At 44.0% G+C, this 20,030-nt stretch overlaps 1 protein-coding gene across 1 annotated transcript in view; it reads right to left on the reverse strand.

Annotated features, from left to right (window-relative positions):
* Positions 1-19,084, reverse strand: part of NTN4 (netrin 4) — a 72,897-nt gene extending 53,813 nt beyond the window's left edge. The window contains exons 1-2 of the mRNA XM_060245215.1: positions 18,910-19,084; positions 11,925-12,454 (exon numbers count right to left, since the gene is read on the reverse strand). Of these exons, the coding sequence (XP_060101198.1) occupies positions 11,925-12,454; positions 18,910-18,967 (588 nt within the window). The 5' untranslated portion in view covers positions 18,968-19,084. The remainder of the gene's footprint in view (positions 1-11,924; positions 12,455-18,909) is intronic.
* Positions 19,085-20,030: the final 946 nt, after the last annotated feature.

Raw genomic sequence — 20,030 nt, forward strand, 5'->3', positions numbered from 1 at the left:
GGACCATATGTGCTGAATGAGGTACCTATTCAGGAACTCCTGGAAGTCCCAGGAGGTAAAAGCGATCCCGTTGTCCGTGACTAAGGTCTCGGGGATCCCGTGGGTGCAAAAGACCCTCTGTAGGGCTCTGACTGTGTCTGTGTTGGAGGTTGAAGCTACGGGAATCACCTCCAACCACTTTGTGTAGGCATCCACCAAGATAAAGAATATTTGGCCCTGGTATGGCCCCGTGAAGTCTAGGTGTAGCTGGGACTGTGGCACATGATTGGACTCCCAGCGGTGGATGGGGGCACTGGGCGGATCTGGCTGGGACTCTTGGCAGGGTACGCACCTTTTAACCCACCCCTCTATCTCTTCATCCATCCACAATATATAACTATGTGTCAGGGCCTTCATACGCACCATCCCCGGGTGTGTCTCGTGCAAGGCTTCGAGCACTTGTTTCCGAAGTGGAGGAGAGACCACCACCCTGCTACCCCAGAGAACGCACCCCTTGTGTATGGACAGTTCTTCCCGGATGCAAATGCCCTGAAATCAGCGTCCAGTTTGCCCATGGGCCACCCCCTTCCCACCCAGTCGAAAATGCGTGCGAGGATGTGGTCTCTGCCCGTGGCCCGAGCTACCTCAGTGGTGTGGAGAGCCCTCTCTGGTAGAGTCTCCAGTAGCATCATGTGGTGGGTGGGGGCTGGGCCGGGGTCCATCGAGGGCAGTGGAAGGCGGCTGAGTGAGTCTGCATGTCCCATTGCTTTACCAGGGCGGTGTACTAGCTTATACGTGTACGAGTTGAGGAACTGGTTCCACCTCGCTGTGACAGGATTTGCGGTCCGGGGCGAGGAGGCCCAGCAGCGGCTTGTGGTCTGTGGCAATTGTGAAATGCCTGCCGTAGAGGTAGTAGTTGAATTTGTACACACCTGCCATGATTGCCAACGCCTCCTTGTCTATTTGGGCATAGTTTCGCTCTGTGGGGGTCAGGGTCCTAGAGTAACAGGCCACAGGGACTTCCGTCCCGTCCGGAAGTTGGTGCCCCAGGACGGCGCCAACCCTGTACAGGGAAGTGTCACAGGCTAGAATCACTGGAAGGGACTCAACAAAATGGTGGAGCACTGCATTGGAAACCAGGATGTCCTTGACCGCCTGAAAAGAAGCGGCCTGCTTTTTTCCCCAGACCCACGGGGCGTGTTTATCTGGGTGAGAAGGCAAACCCTAAAGAATGTGCAAAAATGTGCATTCTAATAGCCTTCTTAGAAGGTATCCTTCACATCTGCACAAATAACAAAATATGGGCAATATATTATACAAATGTTGTATAAGTGGGGTCTGGCCTCTGAAAACTCATAGACAAGTCAGTTTTTAAGGTGACATAGAACTAGACATGCATTTTTAAAGCTGCAGGCCTTTGCTGGTGTGTGTTACACACAGATGTAGGGGCTTGTTCTGTGGTTCTGGGGAGTCAGCCAGTTTTTCTAATGACTTTGCTTCTGCAGCTCACTTGCTCTTGCTTTCTCTCTCTCTTTGGCTTAGTTTTGGGATGAAGTTCAAGCTTTGTTGATCTGACATACATCAACAAGTAGTGAAGGCATGCCAAGTCCAAGGACATAAATCTTCAGGGAAGGAGGAAACTTGCCTGAGGGGAGAGAATTTAAATATCATCTTTCTTGCTGATGGACCAAAAGGTTTCTCCATAGTTCAGGATAACAGTATTTATTGCTTTTCCCATGCTGTACCGTGTAGCTTCTTTGAAAAGAAAAGCTCATGATTAAAGAGCTCATTGAAATGAAGATTTTGCTTTTAAATGTGGGTATCCTGTCTCTATCTACAAAGATTTGTGGCAAAGAAACAAAGACTGCATTTATATATGCTTGATCTTGTATTCCCAAGAGAGTTAAAAGAAAGGAGATTTTAAAACAAAGAAATTTGGGGATTTTTTTCTCCATAATGAAATATTAATTCAACATATGAAAAAAATGCATTATATTTTTATTAAACTCTTATTCCTAGCTTTAAACACGCAGGATGAGGGGGTTAAATAAAAAAATGAATACATAAATGGATGTTCAGAAAATTGAATTGTGTCCATCTGTTTTCATCTAGTGTTGCTACTTTTTCTCTCCGACAAAAGCTCTGTGTCTTTAACCACTGTATGGTGAGTAGAAATAAGTTCATATTGTCTGTGATTCTATGCCAAATTTGTTGAATTTCTGCCTCTCACACAACTGTTAAATGTGCACAGGAAAATATAGTAGCACTGTTGGCATCAAGATCCTGCCTCTGAATGGCAAACACACACAGGTAGATTGGGAGCAAGCCAGGTTTCTGAGCCTGCAGCACTGGCAGACCCACAGGGGCCGCTCAGCTCAGACTCAGGCAACCAGTAATGATGACAGGTGTTGGCTTGACCTGTCATCGCTGCTGAGTGGCCACTGCAGGGCTGCCAACACTACTTCGACTCAGTTTGCTCATACCTATCTACAGTCCTCCAGGGTAGCAGCAGCCCATTGAGAACTTTCCTGCTAGCACTGGCTCCATACTGTTTGATGGAAGGAACAGTGGTATAAACTGTGTTCTTGTGAGGTTAAGCAGATATAGATCTTTCCCCTGTGACTAGTGTTCTCCCTAGATGCATTCATGATTGGGAGTGAACAAAAGAGAAAGAGACTGGCTCTCTATCACCACAAGAGGTCAGATGAGCTACCTCTTGTCCATGCATGGGCTTGCCAGTACAGCATCAGCAAGAAAGTGAGTGACCTCAACAGAAGTGTTCATGTACAAAATCAGTACAGGCTATCCATAAGTAGATTAGATCTTGAAACCTATGCAAGGTTAGGTTAAAGGCCCTCTCAAAATGAAATAAGGTGTTGCAGGAATTTCTTTTGCAGGTCAATGAGCATGGCAATAAGCATGGCATTTTTCCTGGCAACTGAACCAGTTCCCAAGCAACATGTTTGTGATGAGATGCAGAACCAATAGCCTGGTTTCTTGTGTCCATTAAACATTCCAAGGCACTTTCCACGAGAGTAAACCTATTATTCCAAGCATCTTGGCTGAAGTCCCAGTTTGGATACTTGAGTTGTGCCTACCTGGGTTTCTCTGGCTAGGTGCAATGTAGTATTTATTCTTTTGTTTTTTCAAACTACATGGCATGATTGTTGACTTGTATATACTAACCTTTGTCTAAAATGAGATGCTTTCAATAACATGAGTGTCTATCATTTAGCTGGTAAAAGAGACTGTAATCTGTTTATTAAAAAGATACACATATACCAGAAAGTCAGAAGAGATAAAAGCTTAAATCTTCTTTGAATCAGTCTTGAATATATATGAAACTGTTCTTTGCTGAGTTTGAACAGTGGTTCATCTGGCAGCTGTTTCCCAAGGACTCAGCATTCTTTCCCAGCTTTGATATATGAGAAATTTTAACTGTCATCAGTGAGGAAGACAATTGAGCAGCCAGATATCTTTCTATTATGCCTGGCTACAGCTTCAGCTGAGATTTCCCCTTCTCCTACCAACTGCTATGAGCAAAGGAGAAGACATACCAGCCATGTGCCCTTCCTTGATGTAGATAAGATATCCAGTTTAAGTTTACTTTGGTTAAGATAAAACACTACCTTAATCAGATGATGGCATGGTCCTCTGACTCTAATTAAATGTACATGAAAATAATTTCCATTGAAGTCATGTATGAATTAAATTACTATGATCAGAATGCCAAACAGGAGAATTTAAAAACTGGCAATGAGTTACACACTCCCAGTGAGGATTGGGAAACAATATGACTATACTTATTTCTCTTTTTAAATAGAATTGTCCTCACAGGCTTGCAGCACCTCTGCTATAATTCTGTTTCAAATAAGGTAAATAAGATGACCAGCTGTAAAAGAGACCAGGCCCTATCCTTAATAATAAAAATGCAGTGGTATTGGTTGAATGGTGCTCTCCCATTGGTTAGAGTGTGCTCCAGAAACCTTTGGCCCATCAAACCATCAGTCAAATGAGCTTGCATGGCACTGGCTGACTCTGCTCTCCCCTGCCCACTGCTGGCCCCAGGACAGACAAGGATTGGGCCTCTGGGGAAACTGCTAGGCAGTGGCTGTTGCTAGGCAACTAACCTTGCTTCTCTAAAAAGCAACCAAGTTTGATTTTCTCAGTTAAAAAAAAGGGGGGGGAGAGACCTTTTCAAGGCCTCTTTTGGCCTTTGTGGAAGAACTCATTAGAACTAGTCCTGACTAGGACTGTCAGTTCCAGGTTGGTGGGAAATACCTGGAGATTTTGTGGTGGAGTTTGAGGAAGGCAGGGTTTGGGGAGGGGAGAGGCCTGAACTCCAAAGCAGTTATTTTCTCTGGGGGGAGAGAGCTCTGTTGTCTAGAGTTCAGTTGTGATGCCAGGATATCTTCAGTTTCCACCTAGAGCTTTCCTACCCTAGTCCTGGTAGCGCCCTCTGGGTGACCTGATGCCACCTGACTGCCATGACTTAACTAGGCCTGGCTGCTTGCTCCTGTTCAGCAGTAGCCCCGCCCTATGACAGTCACTGTGATGAGTCAGTCAGCACTTCAGAGCAGGGTCGGCCAGACCCATGTTCTTGCTGTGGAAGCTGTTTGATTTTGGACCACTCACATACTTTCAGCCTAACCTACCTCACAGGGTTGTTGTGCAGATCAAAAGGGAGAGAGGAGAATGATGTAAGCTGCTTTGGTCTCCAATCGAGAAAGACCGTCCTTTTCCTAGGCAGAGGATGCAGGGAAGTGGGAGGCGATGGAAAGCTGAAGTCAGAGGGAAAGCTAGAGTTCAGTTGTGATACCAGGAAATCTTCAGGCTTCACCTGGAGGTTTCCTGCCCTATGCACAGCTGCTTGCTACTGTTCAGCAGCAGCCAACCAGCCATTTCCTTCTGGGGAGCCATTGTCGCCAATCTCTAGGCAAGGGCTGGAGATCAATCAGAATTACAACTGCTGTCCTGATGGCAGAGATCAGCTCCCCTGGAGAAAATGACTATTTTGCTGGGTGGACTATGGTTGCCAGTCTCCAGGTGGGGCCTGGAGATCTCTTGCTTTTACAACTGATCTCCAGCTGGTAGATATCAGCTTTAAAGGGTGGGGTGGGAAGACAGCAATCATGGGTTGAGTGAATGTCATGGGTGGGGGGAGTAGTGCCAAGGGTGTGGGGGTAGTTGAGAGGAAGATGTGGTTGGGGTGGATGGTAGTTGGAGGGGGAAAGACACCAAGTGTGGGTGGAATGAATGCCTTCACTTGGGTGGGTGGCTGGAAAGACAGCAAGGGTGGGGGGCACTTGCCCAGAGCCTCTTTCTAGAGGCCATTGTATTTTCCCCCACAATGGGCCTTAATCCGTGTTTGTGTGTGTGTTTGTTTAATGGCAAAGTTACTACCAACTTATGGCAACCCAACAGGGTTTTCAAAAAGAGACATTGCAAGGTGGTTTGCCATTGCCTGCCTCTGCATAGCAACCCTTGTATTCCTTGGAGGTTCCCCATCCAAATATTGGCCAGGATGGACCCTGCTTAGCTTCTAGGTGTGACAAGATCAGGCTAGCCTGGGTTATCCAGGACAGGGCATATCCTATTTATCACTCATTATTTGAAGTTCAGCTTTTTCGGTGCAGTGCAGCTCTTCTTACTCCCGTTTAAACATGGTAGCTGCCAAAATAATATTAATAATATCAATATTGTTGCTTCTGGAGATCTCTTACATTATTTCAGGCTGAAACTGTAATGCCTGAACTTGATCTGCATCATATTATCCTCCAAATCAGCAGTTAACAATAAGCCTCCCATGAAGAAAATATTCTGTCAGAAGCTGTTATACCACACCAGAAAATCAGATACTCTCTTACAGTAATAGTTCTCTTGAAATAAATATAATTACAACATCATAATAGTTCTACTTGCCACAACTCTGTAACACAAGCCTCTTTGTCTAGTTGTCAGGATCAAAAGTCTTTTAACAGAAATGGCCAGAGGCAGGAAATTAACAAGGCATAATTTAGATTAACCATGGTCTCCTGACAAGCTCATAACCAAACAAACTAATTGCTACCAGGATGCATCTACAAATATACAGTGAACTAAGCACATAAGCAGTTTGAAAAGACAGAAGACACACATTAAGAATACAAAATCTGTTGAAAACTTACTATTTTTATATTGAAAAAGTACAGGTCAGACCTAAGAAATATATGAAGAATTAACATACAAATATATTAGTCCAATGAAATATGAACAATACGCCCTCACTTTTAATGCACAGAGCATATGGCTAAAACAGTGATTCCCTTTTGAAGTAGGAGTCACTACTGATGGACTTACTGTACATTTGGGGACCAGCTTCTAAATTTACTGTAATTCTGGGGATCTACTTGCAAAACTATCCCCATGCTTCTTCATCAGTCCCCTCCCCATGCAGGAATTTCACTTTAGTTAACACTGAATGAAGTTTACATTTTATTATTCTTGTTTAATATTTATAAATATATAACATTAATGAACAAGATGTATTTCATGGTCAGTCTCCAGCTCTCAAGGAAAAGAGCCCAGAGCTGCTGCACTTTCCACAGAACACTTTTCCAGCAGGCTGCAGACAAAGCCTCGGTTGCTGGGGGAAAACGGGGGAGGGGGGTGGTTTCTGTTTCACTCTGGCCCTTCTCTAGATTGCTCTACTGCACTCCTCTCCTGCAAGGTAGAGGTCAGACCTGTCCTCCTTGGTTACTCTGCTTCCTGCCTTTTAAAGGGTTTCCTGTGGGCAGGGCAGCCCTGGTTTCCTTTAAAACCCTGTAAAAATGATCCTAGTTCTGCTGGATGTGAGTAACAGGAATGGTTTAATTCTGGGCCAAGGCTTCGCCTTCCTGCACCTTTCCTTCCTATGCTATCTTAGAGTGCCTCTCCTATGGATTGGACTGGCCTGAGAAGGGTAGGGATACTGCCTGCCTTATCTATGTCAGGAAACAGAAGAGGAGGGGATAAAAAATTTTCAAAAGAGAGAGAATGAGAGAAAGATGCAGAAGGAATGCGAATTTCAGTAATATGAGTGTACCAGTGATTGTGCCTTTGTGCAGTAGGGATTCTCTGCTTCCAGAATTCAGTGTACACAGAGTGCCTTTGATGAGATGTGCTAAAGCATCACTGGAGACAAACTGCTACACACCTCAATAGTATTTTAAAATACTGACAGTTCCTGTAACTTTTGTGAGTGAAGCTACAAATTCTGGAGCAGTGAATATGCATTTCAACAGCACCATTATCTAATCCACCATTGTTGATCAACTTTTTTATATACAAAAGGAGACAAAATTTCTCTTAAGAGGATGTTGCATAGTAAGTCACCTGATGCTATTTTTCTTGCTACAATTAAAATAATTAAATTAATATCTCAATCCCATAAGTATTTGATTAGATTAAATACATATGGTTCTGTTATATGTCTCACATGAGTATTTCAAAGAACACTAAAATGTGTTCAGATATTAATGTTCTTTTTATAGATGTGTAAAAGGAGATGTAAATATGAAGTCTCCAGAGCTCATATGTAAGGTCTAATTCTGGACTGCTTTGTCCCCAAGTGAAGGAGTCAAGCCTATGACATCCTTAGTGCTTTGATCCCCATTATATCCTATGGGAATCGGTCTCCATAGGGAATAATGGAGTGCCCAGCAGACATTTCCCTCCCCCCCCCCCCAGTTCCTGATGACTCTGAAGTGGGGGGAGGGCCTCCATACCAGGGGATCCCCTACCCCCACCTGGAGACTGGCAACCCTGCTTTGGGAGTGGAGCTAGGAGATTTTCCCATTCCCTTAAAAATAAATATTACAGCAGAACAGTTCCCCTGAATAGTCTTCATTTCCTCACCTCAGCAGCTGCACTTTCACTAAATGAAAGTGAACGTGCACACACACACTCTCACAAAGCAGCCAAAATAAGCACAGTTAATATGCACATACTTTTGTGATATCACTAGGGTAATTTACTCACAAGAGTTGCTGAATGTAACCATCTGCTGCATTTCAACCAACTTCTTCAGACCAACAGGAAAACAAAAGCAGAGCAGCCCAGGGGGTGGAGTTTTCCTCCAAACAGAGGAACTCTGCTTGCTTCTTTTCCTTTCTCACATGTTTCACACACTCATGGGGAAGGTCCACATGGCTCTGCCCACTTGCCCCATTTAGCATTCCTCTTGCTCAGATTTAAAGACACATACACAGTCCAAAACACAGGCAGTTTGCAGGCTTCTTTAAGCCTGCACAATTTTAAAGGCACATGGTGGCTGTTGGAGTGGAGCTTTCCCCTGTCAGCCAGCTGGCTGGTGGTGGGAAGAAGCCTGCAAAACCAGGGGATCCCCTCACTGAGACTAGCAAGCCTATTTACTGTTATTACCTTAAGCTTGAAATCCAGCCTCAGCTATGGATTTTTATTTAGTGCTTGAGCTAATAGTTGCACCATTTAATTCATCATTGCATTTAATATTAATTTTTGAATACTTGCCACATGTGATACAGAACACAGAAATACTACTGCATAAGACCATTTTAAAAATAAATACCCTGTGATAACTACAGTTTAAATTGCTGTTTCAACTGAAATTATTGTTGGAAATTAAGCACTACTATAAATAAGCCTTCCATAATTCAAAACAACTCATTAACCTCTGGTGTTACTAATGTGGGAATACTTGTTGCTTTGGACAGTTAAGAGTAATTGCTGAAGTGTAGCATGCTGTGATAAATTAAATAGCATGTTTGCAAAATGTGTAGTCCTGCCATCTGGTTACCAGAAAATTTTGGCTATTACTTTGCAAATAAATAGAAGTTCTGTTAAAAGGAAGCCAACATTAATATGCTATCTGCCTGATCTCCAATTCCAATTCCAGTTCCAACTGTCTAATCTCCAAGACCCTGCATTCTACATATGTTAATAATGTGAAATAATGTTGAAACATTTACAACTACTGCTCAGCTATTAGCATGATGATACACCTGACATGCCCACCAGGGCAAATTTGCATATGCTGGTGCAGAAAGAAAACAAACCACTTGTCAGAATTTGGTGCTAAATAATATTTAGAGTATACTCAGTTGTTGCTACATCAGCAGAGCACAGCATTGTACTGATATTTCTTCATCAGGATTCTGCCAACACAGAGGGGGAAATGGCCAGAATAGGAGTTCACAGAGAGGAATGGATTGTGTTAATTCAAAGGTATCTTTTCACCCCTAAACATAGTGTAATGTTATGCCTACACCAAAACACATGGCATAACTTTAAGCATGCCAATTAAAGTAAATGGAAAGCCCTAAACAATTAGCTCCCCACTTTATCCCTCTCTGCCTCCACAGGTACAATATAAGCTAGAATGGTGACAAACTCAGAAACCACTTGAGTATAGCTCTAGAAATATGTAAAACCAGTGTAAGACTATGCAGAGGTGCCCTTAGAGTGATGGGATGTATTCTTTAGTAATTTATTTAAAACAATTTTATGCTATCTTTCTACCCAAAAAGGATCCCCAAGGCAGGTTTGCCCCATCTCCCCCCCCCCCCCCCCGCTCCTCTAAAGTAACCCTGAGGCTCAACCCATAATGTGGTCTATGGGTTGCCCTTGAAAACAACCCAGGAACTCCAACTGGGGCAGAATACAGCAGCCCATCTGGCTCACCGTAGGGAGCATATTATACCTATTATGAGTTCATTTCACTGGTTAGCCACTAATTCTAGATCTAACTCAAAGTGATGGTCTTACCTTTGGAATCCTTCATAGCCTGGGACCCATATACTTAAAGGACTGCCTTTCCAGATATATATGCATATGGCAAATTCACTCTGCCTAACTATGCCTTTTGTCTGCTGTCTGTAACCAGGATGCATTTGGCTCCTTCCCAGGTCTAGGCTTTTTCAGTTGCTGCCTCTCTGCTCTGGAATAATGATCTGAATGAGCTATGACAGATGCCCATCTTGCTTACCTTCTTTAGGAGTGTCTGCAAGACAGTACTGTATTGAGGGACACTTGGCAAAGGGGTTGGCAGTTCTATTTATTTTTAAGAGTGTTTTAGTGATTTTTAATAATTATTGAGTAATTTCTTACCCACATTGAATTTCAGCTGTGCTGGAAGAAAGTGGAGCTTATAAACATTTTAAATGAATAAATGCCTATGAATATTGTTCATGCAGGCTACTACCTGAATGGAGTGAGTGGGCCATGTGCATGTCTGATTGTTAAAAGCACTGTACTGTTGCAGTCATTTGTGGACATGTATTCGGAGGATGGTGGAAGACAGGAGGGCCTGGCGTGACTTTGTCCATGGGGTTGCAAAGAGTGAGACTCGACTGTGCGACTGAACAACAACAATAATCTTCCTAAACTTTCTTCTGAGAGTTTATCACCAGATTTTAAACCTCATATGCTAAGCCTGCACTTTTCCATCAATCTGCATAGGACTGCTTCACTACCATGTTATATGGTTGGTACCATCCCAGTGTGTGGTATGGAATAATTGTTCCGTGAAGTGAGATGTCTGAGCTTTAATCTTGCTGCCTCCCTCTTTTCTATCCCAAGGTGTCTAATTTGTTTAGCTTGTAGTCCTGAGTTTAATGTTTCTAGTGGCTTCTTTTAGTTAATTGTATTTCTAACATTAAGATCAGGTTGATCTCTATGCACCTACACCTAAACTAGAATAGGGCTTACTCTTCACCCAGATCTATGCAGCATTTTGCATAGATCTGATTGTGCTTAACAGGGTAAGAGGAAGTGAGATTGCAGATGTTGTCTTCATCCAACCTATGCATGGAAGATATTAATAAAGTCTATGTTTTATTAGAGTATGTGTGTAGGACTTTCTCAATGCAGTAGGAAACTTTGGCTTCTTAAGCATGTGGAGAGAACCTGACGCATGAGTGCTTTTATGTTCATAGCTTCTGTGCAAAGTAACTGGAAGAGACTTGGAGTAAAAAGAAATTAAAAAAAAAAGTAATGTGGACTCATGAACTCACTCTCTCATTTCAGAAAAGTCCCTCAACCAAAGCATCTTCCCTTTTGTCTGCTCTAGTCACAGTAAGATTGTTGCTGCATCAAGACCAAACTAACAGTAAACCAGGAGCTCTGTGACTGATTTTAAAAAAGACATATTCAGGAGGCAAAAGAAACTGCTATTTCCAGTTAACTATTTCCCATCATGCCATTTTCTTGATCTAAACTGAGCTACATTTTGATCTTCAGAAGAAAAATAGTCATCAACAGCATGTCTGTATAATGCCTCTTTCCTCCACTGAGCTGGGATTATTTAGATCTCAGCATGGCTGCCTCTATCTATTGCTAGACTGTGACAGATAATGGAGTATGGTATGGGCATGAGACCTCAGAAAAGACCTGGCCTAACTAGACCAGCCAGGGCACCATGGATCTGAGTCTGATATGTACAGCTTTGCAGCTGTGCCCACTTACCAAGGTTTGTTTGTCTCTCTAGTTGATGCATAAAGCAAGAAAAGTAGTCTGCTTGTCTACAGATTTTCTTCTTGTTCATTAATATAAAGGCAAATGGGTGCCACTAATACAGAGCTGTAACAAAATGCACAACAAACTATGTTCTCTTTAGCATCCACAAACACAAAAAGAAAAGGGCACATTGTCCCCAAGGCTTCCAAATAAAGGAGTATTGTATGCTAAAATGTAACAGATAAACAAAGCTTTAGCAACTAGTTACTCTCTAGCTTTGACAACAGCAAAGTGCAACATAATTAAATATAGGGAAATTACTAAGTCATAGAAAATTAAGATATAACTATAGTGCCGTAACATTTCTTAAACCTAAAATAATTTTGAAATGTGGTGTTGCTCTTATTGTAACAAAGATAGATGCTGAGGCTGGTAAATCTACATCAAGTCAGCTTTTAGTTAATTGTAGGTCTTTGATATCTTAATTAACTCACCTCTCCTCCAGTGCAGGGGAAGTGACTGGAGTATCTAGAAGTGCAAATAGCTCCTTTCTTGATTACATCATCCTCCAATCCAAACATTGCTGAGCAGTTAGTGGAAAAATATTTGTAAGGTATCCATGTTTTTCCAAAATCCTGAGATCTCTCCAAGACCATAGCTGCTGGTCTTGGTGACCTGAATACCATGATTAAATGAGTGAAATAAAACTCAGCTTCCAAGTTCAGTTGGATCTTCTCCCGATGTACCCCCTGTGCTGACTGCCACCATGTGTGCGGCAAACGAAAAGAAGAGTCAACCATGGCAGAGGGAGGGTGAGCCAGATGGGCATGCATCGAGTTGCATTTGTTGCATTTGGGCCATTTGCATATGAGGTCTACATTCTCACTGTAGGAACAGTAAAACTCTGTGGCATTTCCCCCGCATTTTGTATTTGTCCACAATTTTCGTCCGTGCCCTAAATTTCCCATCCGAGGATTGCATGCTGTCTCGCAGTGGGACCCAACTCCAACAACATTGCTCAGTCCTAAGTAAGAAAAATGTTTTAACAATTAAAACAGATTTAATATAAATCATGTTCCATAAACTAATATCAAGCTACAGTGCCCAATCCCTAATTAAAGGTCTGACTTTGTAATAACTTCTAAACAAGAAAGCAAGTTAAATTTTGATTCAACCAGAATGGGTGAAGAAAGGAGATGTGTTTTAAACAAGTTAGTAGCTGATGCCAACTAGGCTGCCTCCACCCATTGTCTAGCAGTCCACTGCAAGTGGAATACTGAAAAGGCAAATCTTAGTCCCATTAATTCCTCCTCTCATATTTGACAATGGGCCATCCTGTTCACCAATGGAATACTGTTCATCAATGGAATACCAATGGAATCCTGTTCACCAATACTGATTGAAAGGGTCTTCTTATTCCATGCTGCTTTGCTCTTAATATTCAGTATCTCTACAGCGTCACTGTAAGGTAGGTGAGTTATCATCATCCCTGTACTGCAGATGGATTATGGAGGCCCCCTAGTGAGTTCATGGAAGAGTCAATATTAGATTCTCAGCTCAGTCACAATATGATGTCAGCTCTTAAACTCCATTGTTTATGATGTGATGCCCAGGTTAGGATGGAAGCGAAAAAGCTTTTTAAAAATATATATGCAAAAAAAAATTCTATTACATTAAGCATTTGGATATGTCAAGATCATGGAATACCTCACACAGTTGATATTGAAATGTTAACACACTAGAGCAAATGTTTTGTTCTAACATGTATATGTTAGTAAAAAACTACTCAAAATTTTGATACCCTCAAGTCATCTGTAAATCTAGTTTGCATCCATGGGAGTCATAAGAGACAAATGACAAATCACATACAGTGTCCTGCTGGTGTAAATGTGCCTCACACAGTGCTGCTCCTAGGAAATGTGGATTTCAAATTAAGTTTCAAATACTCACTCCACAAAGTATTTGGAATTAAATATCAAGTTGAAGACTCAAAAGAACATAAGAAGAACCTGCTGGATCAGTCCAGTGGTCCATCTGGCACAGCATACTGTTTCACAAAGTGGGCAACCAGTTGGCCTGGAGGACCAGACAAGTGACTGAGGCCTTTCTCTGCTGCTGCCTCCAGTTTGGCATTCATAGTTTTGCTGCATCTGGGTATGGAGACTCAGGAAAGGTGTTTGTCACCATGCAACTCATTTGACTAACCCAGGCCCAGCTTCTTGACACTGTTCAACAACAGCCACCCTACAAAAGTCCATGTGGTATTGTGATTAAAGTTTCTGATTAGGATCTGGAAGACCCAGATTCAAATTCCCATTTGGCCATGGTAGTTTGCTGGATGACCTTGGGCCAGTCACACACACTCAACCTAACCTACCTCATAGGATTGTTGTGAGGATAAAATAGAGGGGAGAAAATGTACACTATTTTGGGCCCCTATTGTGGGGAATGATGATGTATAAGTAAATAATAGATATAGCTGAAGATACGAAGCAGATAAAAATTTGCTTGTGGGGAGGGCCTTCCTGCTTTCCATGTGGGGAATCTTCACAAACTATGGTGTCTTACAGATTATGCACAGGGACAAGGAGAGAAGAAAGCAGGGAAAGGTGAGGATATAGAGGTTGCCAGAAGGAGGGAATAGGGTTGCTAGTTCTCCCCTTGCCACCAGCAGGGATTGCCAGCTTCAAGTTGGGAAATTCTTGGAGATTTGGGGGTGAAGCATGAGGACAGATACTTCAGTAGGGAACAGTGCCTTGCAGTCCACACTCCAAAGCATCCATTTTCTCCAGGAAAACTGATTTGTAAAGTCTGGAGATCAGCTGTAATTCCAGGAGATCTCCAGGTCCCATTTGGATGCTGGCATCCCTAGGAGGGGAAGAAGAAATACTTTGGGGGAGAGGATACAGGGGAAAGTGAGATGCCCCCCACAAGTCCTTGCAAATTCCTCACCACACAATTGGGCCCAGTCTGGTTGGTGGTACCATGGGGCCAGCTCAATGGCCAGCTCTGTACAACTAGGCCCAATCTGTACAACTAGGCCAGCACCACACCACTGGATCATAGTTTTCCCTGGCAGAGGCTACAGGGGGAGGAAAGATGGGGGCAGTTAAAGCTAGGATGACTGATAGGTGGGAAGACAAGGAAGGAGGGAAAGAGGAGAGGCTATGGGGACTTTTAGGGAAAGGAAAAAGTCGGGGAGAGGAAAATGATATCCCCCTGCATCTCCTTGCAGGTCCCCATCCTGCATTTTCACATGCTCAGCAGCCAAAGAGAATGAAAAGACAGGCTGTGCACAGTATAGTTCTTTAAGTGTTTATGCACAGTCATGGTGCCTTAGAGTTTATGCATATAAGCAAGGATGCACGCGTTCCTTGCTCAGAAATTGAGCAGTTAGGCTGCATCCGCATGGGGTGGGGATGGGGAGTAAATATATGCCCTTGCCACAGCGGCATCAACAAGCAGAAACAGGGGCAGCAGCTTGTCCCCCCTCTTTTTCCCATGGCACCTGCACAAAAGTGCAGGAGATTATTTCTCTGCATCCCCACTTGGCCCTGAAACCACCATCCAATTTCCCATGCTGTCCCCTTCTCTATGGAACCACATGGTGATACTACAGCGCACCTCAGCCATTTACAATGCAAAAGAAGCGTGCTGCCTCTCACCAATTTGAACGTATTTAATTCTGTCTCTTTGGCATACTAACAATGAATGGAATGTCCATGCACCCACTCTGCCACAGACTCATCTTTAAACCACATTAAAACAGCATTATTTTAAATCTGGTTTAAATGGGATCCTCAAGAACACTACAAAGCATACTCATATGGTATAATGTGCATTTCCTCCTTTTATGTGGGGGAGGGCCTTCCTGCTTTCCATGTGGGGAATCTTCACAAACTATGGTGTCTTACAGATTATGCACAGGGACAAAAGATGCATCCATTCCTGGCTAAAAAACTGAACTAGGAAGGAGATGAACTCTGAAGAATTTTAGCTGCAGCAACTCACACTATGATGTTTTTTCTAGAGGGATAATGTGGACCTTTTCCATGGAAAAGGAACCACAAGCCCTGACCTGGATAGCCTCAGCAAGGCTGATCTCATCAGATCTCAGAAGCTAAGCAGGGTTGACTCTGGCAAGTACTTGGACAGGAGACCTCCTTGGAATACCAGTAGTTGGGAGGACAGGACAGGTTGTATTTAGCCACCTCTCTGAATACCCTCCTTCCCCGCAGTAGGGGTCAGTCACCAGAGGTTGGCATGATTTCCAGGTGCGTGCGCGCATACACACACACACACACATAAAAATCCTAAAAAGAAAAAAAGAAAAGGAATCACAAAATAAAATGTGTTAGAGAATATGAATATACAACATAATGTTGAAATAAATGTATATAATATAATAAAAGTGTGTTTTAGATTGAAGGGTGAAATGGACTCATCTAGCTGAAATACTGCCCCCCCCATCCAGTTAAAGCCAATTTATGATGATGACCTCATAAGGTTTTCTAGGCAAGAGACATTCAGAGGTGGATTGCCATTGCCTGCCTTTGCATAGTGACTCTGATATTCCTTAGTGGACCAAGGCAACCTTGCTTAGCTTCTGGGATCTGACAAGATCAGGCTAGCCTGGGTTATCAAAGTCAGGGTATTCAAATGCATAGAGTGCACTCATTCCAACAAAAACAAACAAATATAACTGTAAAAGTCACATAATAACATGTAGGCCTTTTCAAAGTACAGTACAAACATTAACTAATCTGGACATATCTTTTGAGAAGGGTTATTATGATGTGTTTTATTAGGTATGTTTATAATGGATTGGCTTTAATTTATATGCTGGCTGCTCTCTTAAGATTTTTCAGCTGCATTATGCAACATTGTCAAGTTACCTGCTAAAACTCCTCAGATTAATGTTTACTGCTACAATTTCTTTTAGTATGTTTTAGAGCAAATCCTTTTTAAAAATTTGGCTTTAAAATGTCTTTTTAAAACACATACAAAATATTTAATTATCTTTATATTTTATAAGAAAGTTCTGTATATTTTGTAAATGTGAACATGCACGACACAGTATGTGATCTGAAGCAGATTTTAGCTTTCTGAGAACCCCAGGTTTTGTTTTTGAAACCAAATATCTAGAAGAAAGTTTGAAAATGTGCACTTTCAATCTACCACTAAAGTGTGATCTTAATATTTTAGAATCCCAAAGATTAACATCTTTCCCAGAGGACTCTGCTTTGTGTGTGCCTTCCCATAGAGAGAAAGTAGGAATGGAAGTAGGACCTTTTCTATCGTGATTTCAAGCCTTTGGAACATCTTCATCACAGAGGTGTGCCTAGGGCCATATTTACAATCTTTCAAATAGCTGGTGAACATTTTTTTATTTACTAAAGCTTTAATGATTGCCTTATAGAGCTTTTCACTGGCTTGTTCTGTGTCCTTGACCTTCTGATTGATTGTTTTATTGTTGCTGTTTTATTGTCCATAATGTTGGTTCTAGCAATCTGTGTACTTTAGCCTGTTGATTGTTGGTTTGTATCATGGTTGCCATTTGTATTCGTAGTATTTTCTGCTATCAGACACAAGAACATTAAAGGCATTTTCCATTCTCAGAAATGTATTATTCCTTTCCTTCGCTCTCTCATTTAATATTTATGGCTAACTGCACACTAGCTCCCAGCCTATACTATGCATGCCACAGAACAAAAAACTGTAGTAATGGACAAGAGTGCACATGGTAGAGTGTGACTCACCTCTAAAACATTCAGGGGTATATCATAAGCTTCCTGCTGAAGCATTTTTTCAGCCATAATATACCTGTCTTTGCAGTGTTCATGAACAATTTTACAAATTCCATCAATGGTATTCATATTAAGGTAGTAAAGAAGTTTGTTTTAAAATGTTTTAAAGTGAAAATATCCCAAGTATAAACATTATTTTAATTGTTTATATAACATGGGATTTGGGAAAATGGGAAAGGCATTCTGAAATGTCACTAAATATATCTGTTCCCCAAAGGGGTCAATATGAACATTATCTTTCTGCCTTGGATTTTCTTCCTTTAGCCCTACTAACAGTAGGGAGTGCATTCTTTCATCAGAAGGGCAATGGTGCAGACAGAGGTGTCAGTCCATCCCAGGTGCTTATCTCCTTATAGATCTTTAAGCTCTTTTGCTTGGTTACTACAATGGCAGCAGTCAAGAGCTGACTGTACTGTTTTTATCTTGCATATGCTTTTTCTCTGATTGATTGCTATATTGTATATTATGTGTTTGCAACTTGCTGTTGCTTTGTTAGTTGGTTTAAATCTAAGGAGATAAGGTGTGATATAATATTTTCAGTAAGCAAGTAGTGGGAGGGATGGTGGCATAGTGGTAGAGCATCTGCTTGGGAAGCAAAAGGTCCCAGGTTCAATCCCCGGCATCTCCAAAAAAGGGTCCAGGCAAATAGGTGTGAAAAACCTCAGCTTGAGACCCTGGAGGGCCGCTGCCAGTCTGAGAAGACAATACTGACTTTGATGGACCAACGGTCTGATTCAGTATAAGGCAGCTTCATATGTTCATAAGTAAATGTAGATGTCCAGCTTCCCCCCAGGCTCAGGGGGACAGGAATGCCCCCTTGCCATTATGTTTTAAGTGGTCTATACAGTTAGCTTTAAAAAAACAAACACCCTCCCATGACACTTTAGGCACTTACCTTGAATAACTCATTATACAAAACTAAATATTATTTGTGCTGTTCAAGTCCCTCTCTTTGGTTGAATGAAATACCAGCTGTATGGCCATTATTTCAGTGGCATCCTGGGAAAGAATTACAAAGGCACAGTTCGCGGGTGCTGATCACTCTACCTGCCTTGAGTTGCAATGAAAAAGGTGGGCAATAAATACATTAATAAGTATTTGATGATGCCCTTCCATTTTCGTTCTCAAGGCTTATGCTATGACATGAGCAGAACTGGCGTCCCCGTGAGAAGGCGACGTGTGTATGCAACTCACGGGGGGGAGGCGGGGTCTTCTCTCTCCCTTCTTCTTCACTGGCCCCGTTTCCAAGTTTGTCTTTTTGTCTCCGTCGCCCTGGACTTGAGTTTGCTTAGGAAATCGCCCAAGAGCCCGCAACGGAGCGAAGGTTAAGATATTTTATTTTTATGCCTCAAGGAGACCCTGCCTTTCTTGCCTGTGGGGACGCAAAGCAGCTTACCCCGTGCCCCTCTCCTCCATCTTGTCCTGGCAACAGCCCTGTCAGGTAGGCTCGTCCGAGAATTCTCTTCTGCGGCTCAGAGGCGTTTTCCCCGGGAGTGGGGGGAGAGCTCCTGGGTTCCCTCCGGACCAGGCAGCCGCCGGCGCGTCTTCCCACCCCCCGCTTGCATCCCTGCTTGCCGGCCGGGTCACTCTCTGCTCCTCGGCCCGCCCGGCTCCCCCCCTCCCTCCAGGGCGAGAAAGGATGCCTGCGGAGGACGCGCGTCTAACAACCCACCTGCAACTACCGCCGAGCAGCCCAGCCACGCGAGGAGCAGCCAGAGCGGGCTCCCCATGGCGGAGCTCCCGGGCAAAGGGCATGGAGCCCCTGCGCGGGCAGCCTTCCGCTTAAGGACGGCGGGGAGCCGCTTGCGCCTCCAGTTCCCGTGGAGCGCCCGCCGGGGGACCCGTGCAGCCGAGCCCAGCCGCCAGCCCCCACGAGGCGAGCATCTCCGTCGCTCCTCGAAGTTCCTTGCTGCCGAGGCGCCCTCGCTGCCGCCCTCTGCCGCCGCCGCCGCCGCCGCCGGTCAGGTGCAGCTGGAAGAGGCGCCGACCCGGCTTGTCTCCTACCCCCTGCGACAGTCCTGAGGAGGGAGTGGCGGCGGCGGCGGCGGCGGCTAGCAGTACTGCAGCGGCAGCCTGAAGAGGAGGAGGAGGAGGACGACGATGACGAGGAAACGCCAGGCTGCTCCCCACCCCCCTGCGGGAGAAAGAGGCGGCGGGGAAGCGAGAGCGCCTTGCATGTCTTCTCTCCCCGCCAGACCGGTCCCGCCCAGCGCCACCCTCATATCTCCCTCAGCGTGAACCCGCCTCCTGCCTTCGAGGAGGACGAGGGCGGCCGAAGGGAAACCGGAGGAGGCTTGCCCGGCAGCAGCAATCTGCCGCCCGGCTCGCCGCGCCCGCCGCTCGCTTCACAGCATTCCTCAAAACCACTGACTTATTCCCGCTGTCACTTCGCGGCACGCGAAGGTGCCTCAGCCTGACAGACAGCCAGCAAAGGAGAGGAAGGATTGCTCTGCGGCTCTGGCCCACACCCCTCTCACCTTGCCTCCTGCCCTACCATCCTCTCCCTTTCTTGCCCCCCCCCCTTGACAGAGCTCTCCATTTCGCAGGGGCTAGTTGCGGGGGGGGGGGCATCTTCTCTGTGTCCCACCAAACACCTTACACAGCCTCTTCTCCTCTGCCTGATGTCCTTTCCTTTCCAGCTGTCTCCTAGATTCTTTCCCTCACTTCCCCTTATAACTTCCCCTTATAACAGTAATCCCAGCTGCCTGATTCTCTCACCCATTGCTCTGTCACCTATATTTGAATTCCATTCCAGTCCAGCCTCCAAACATCTCCCCTGATCTCTTGTCACAA

Source organism: Heteronotia binoei, chromosome 8, assembly GCF_032191835.1.
Source record: "Heteronotia binoei isolate CCM8104 ecotype False Entrance Well chromosome 8, APGP_CSIRO_Hbin_v1, whole genome shotgun sequence".
NCBI lineage: Eukaryota > Metazoa > Chordata > Lepidosauria > Squamata > Gekkonidae > Heteronotia > Heteronotia binoei.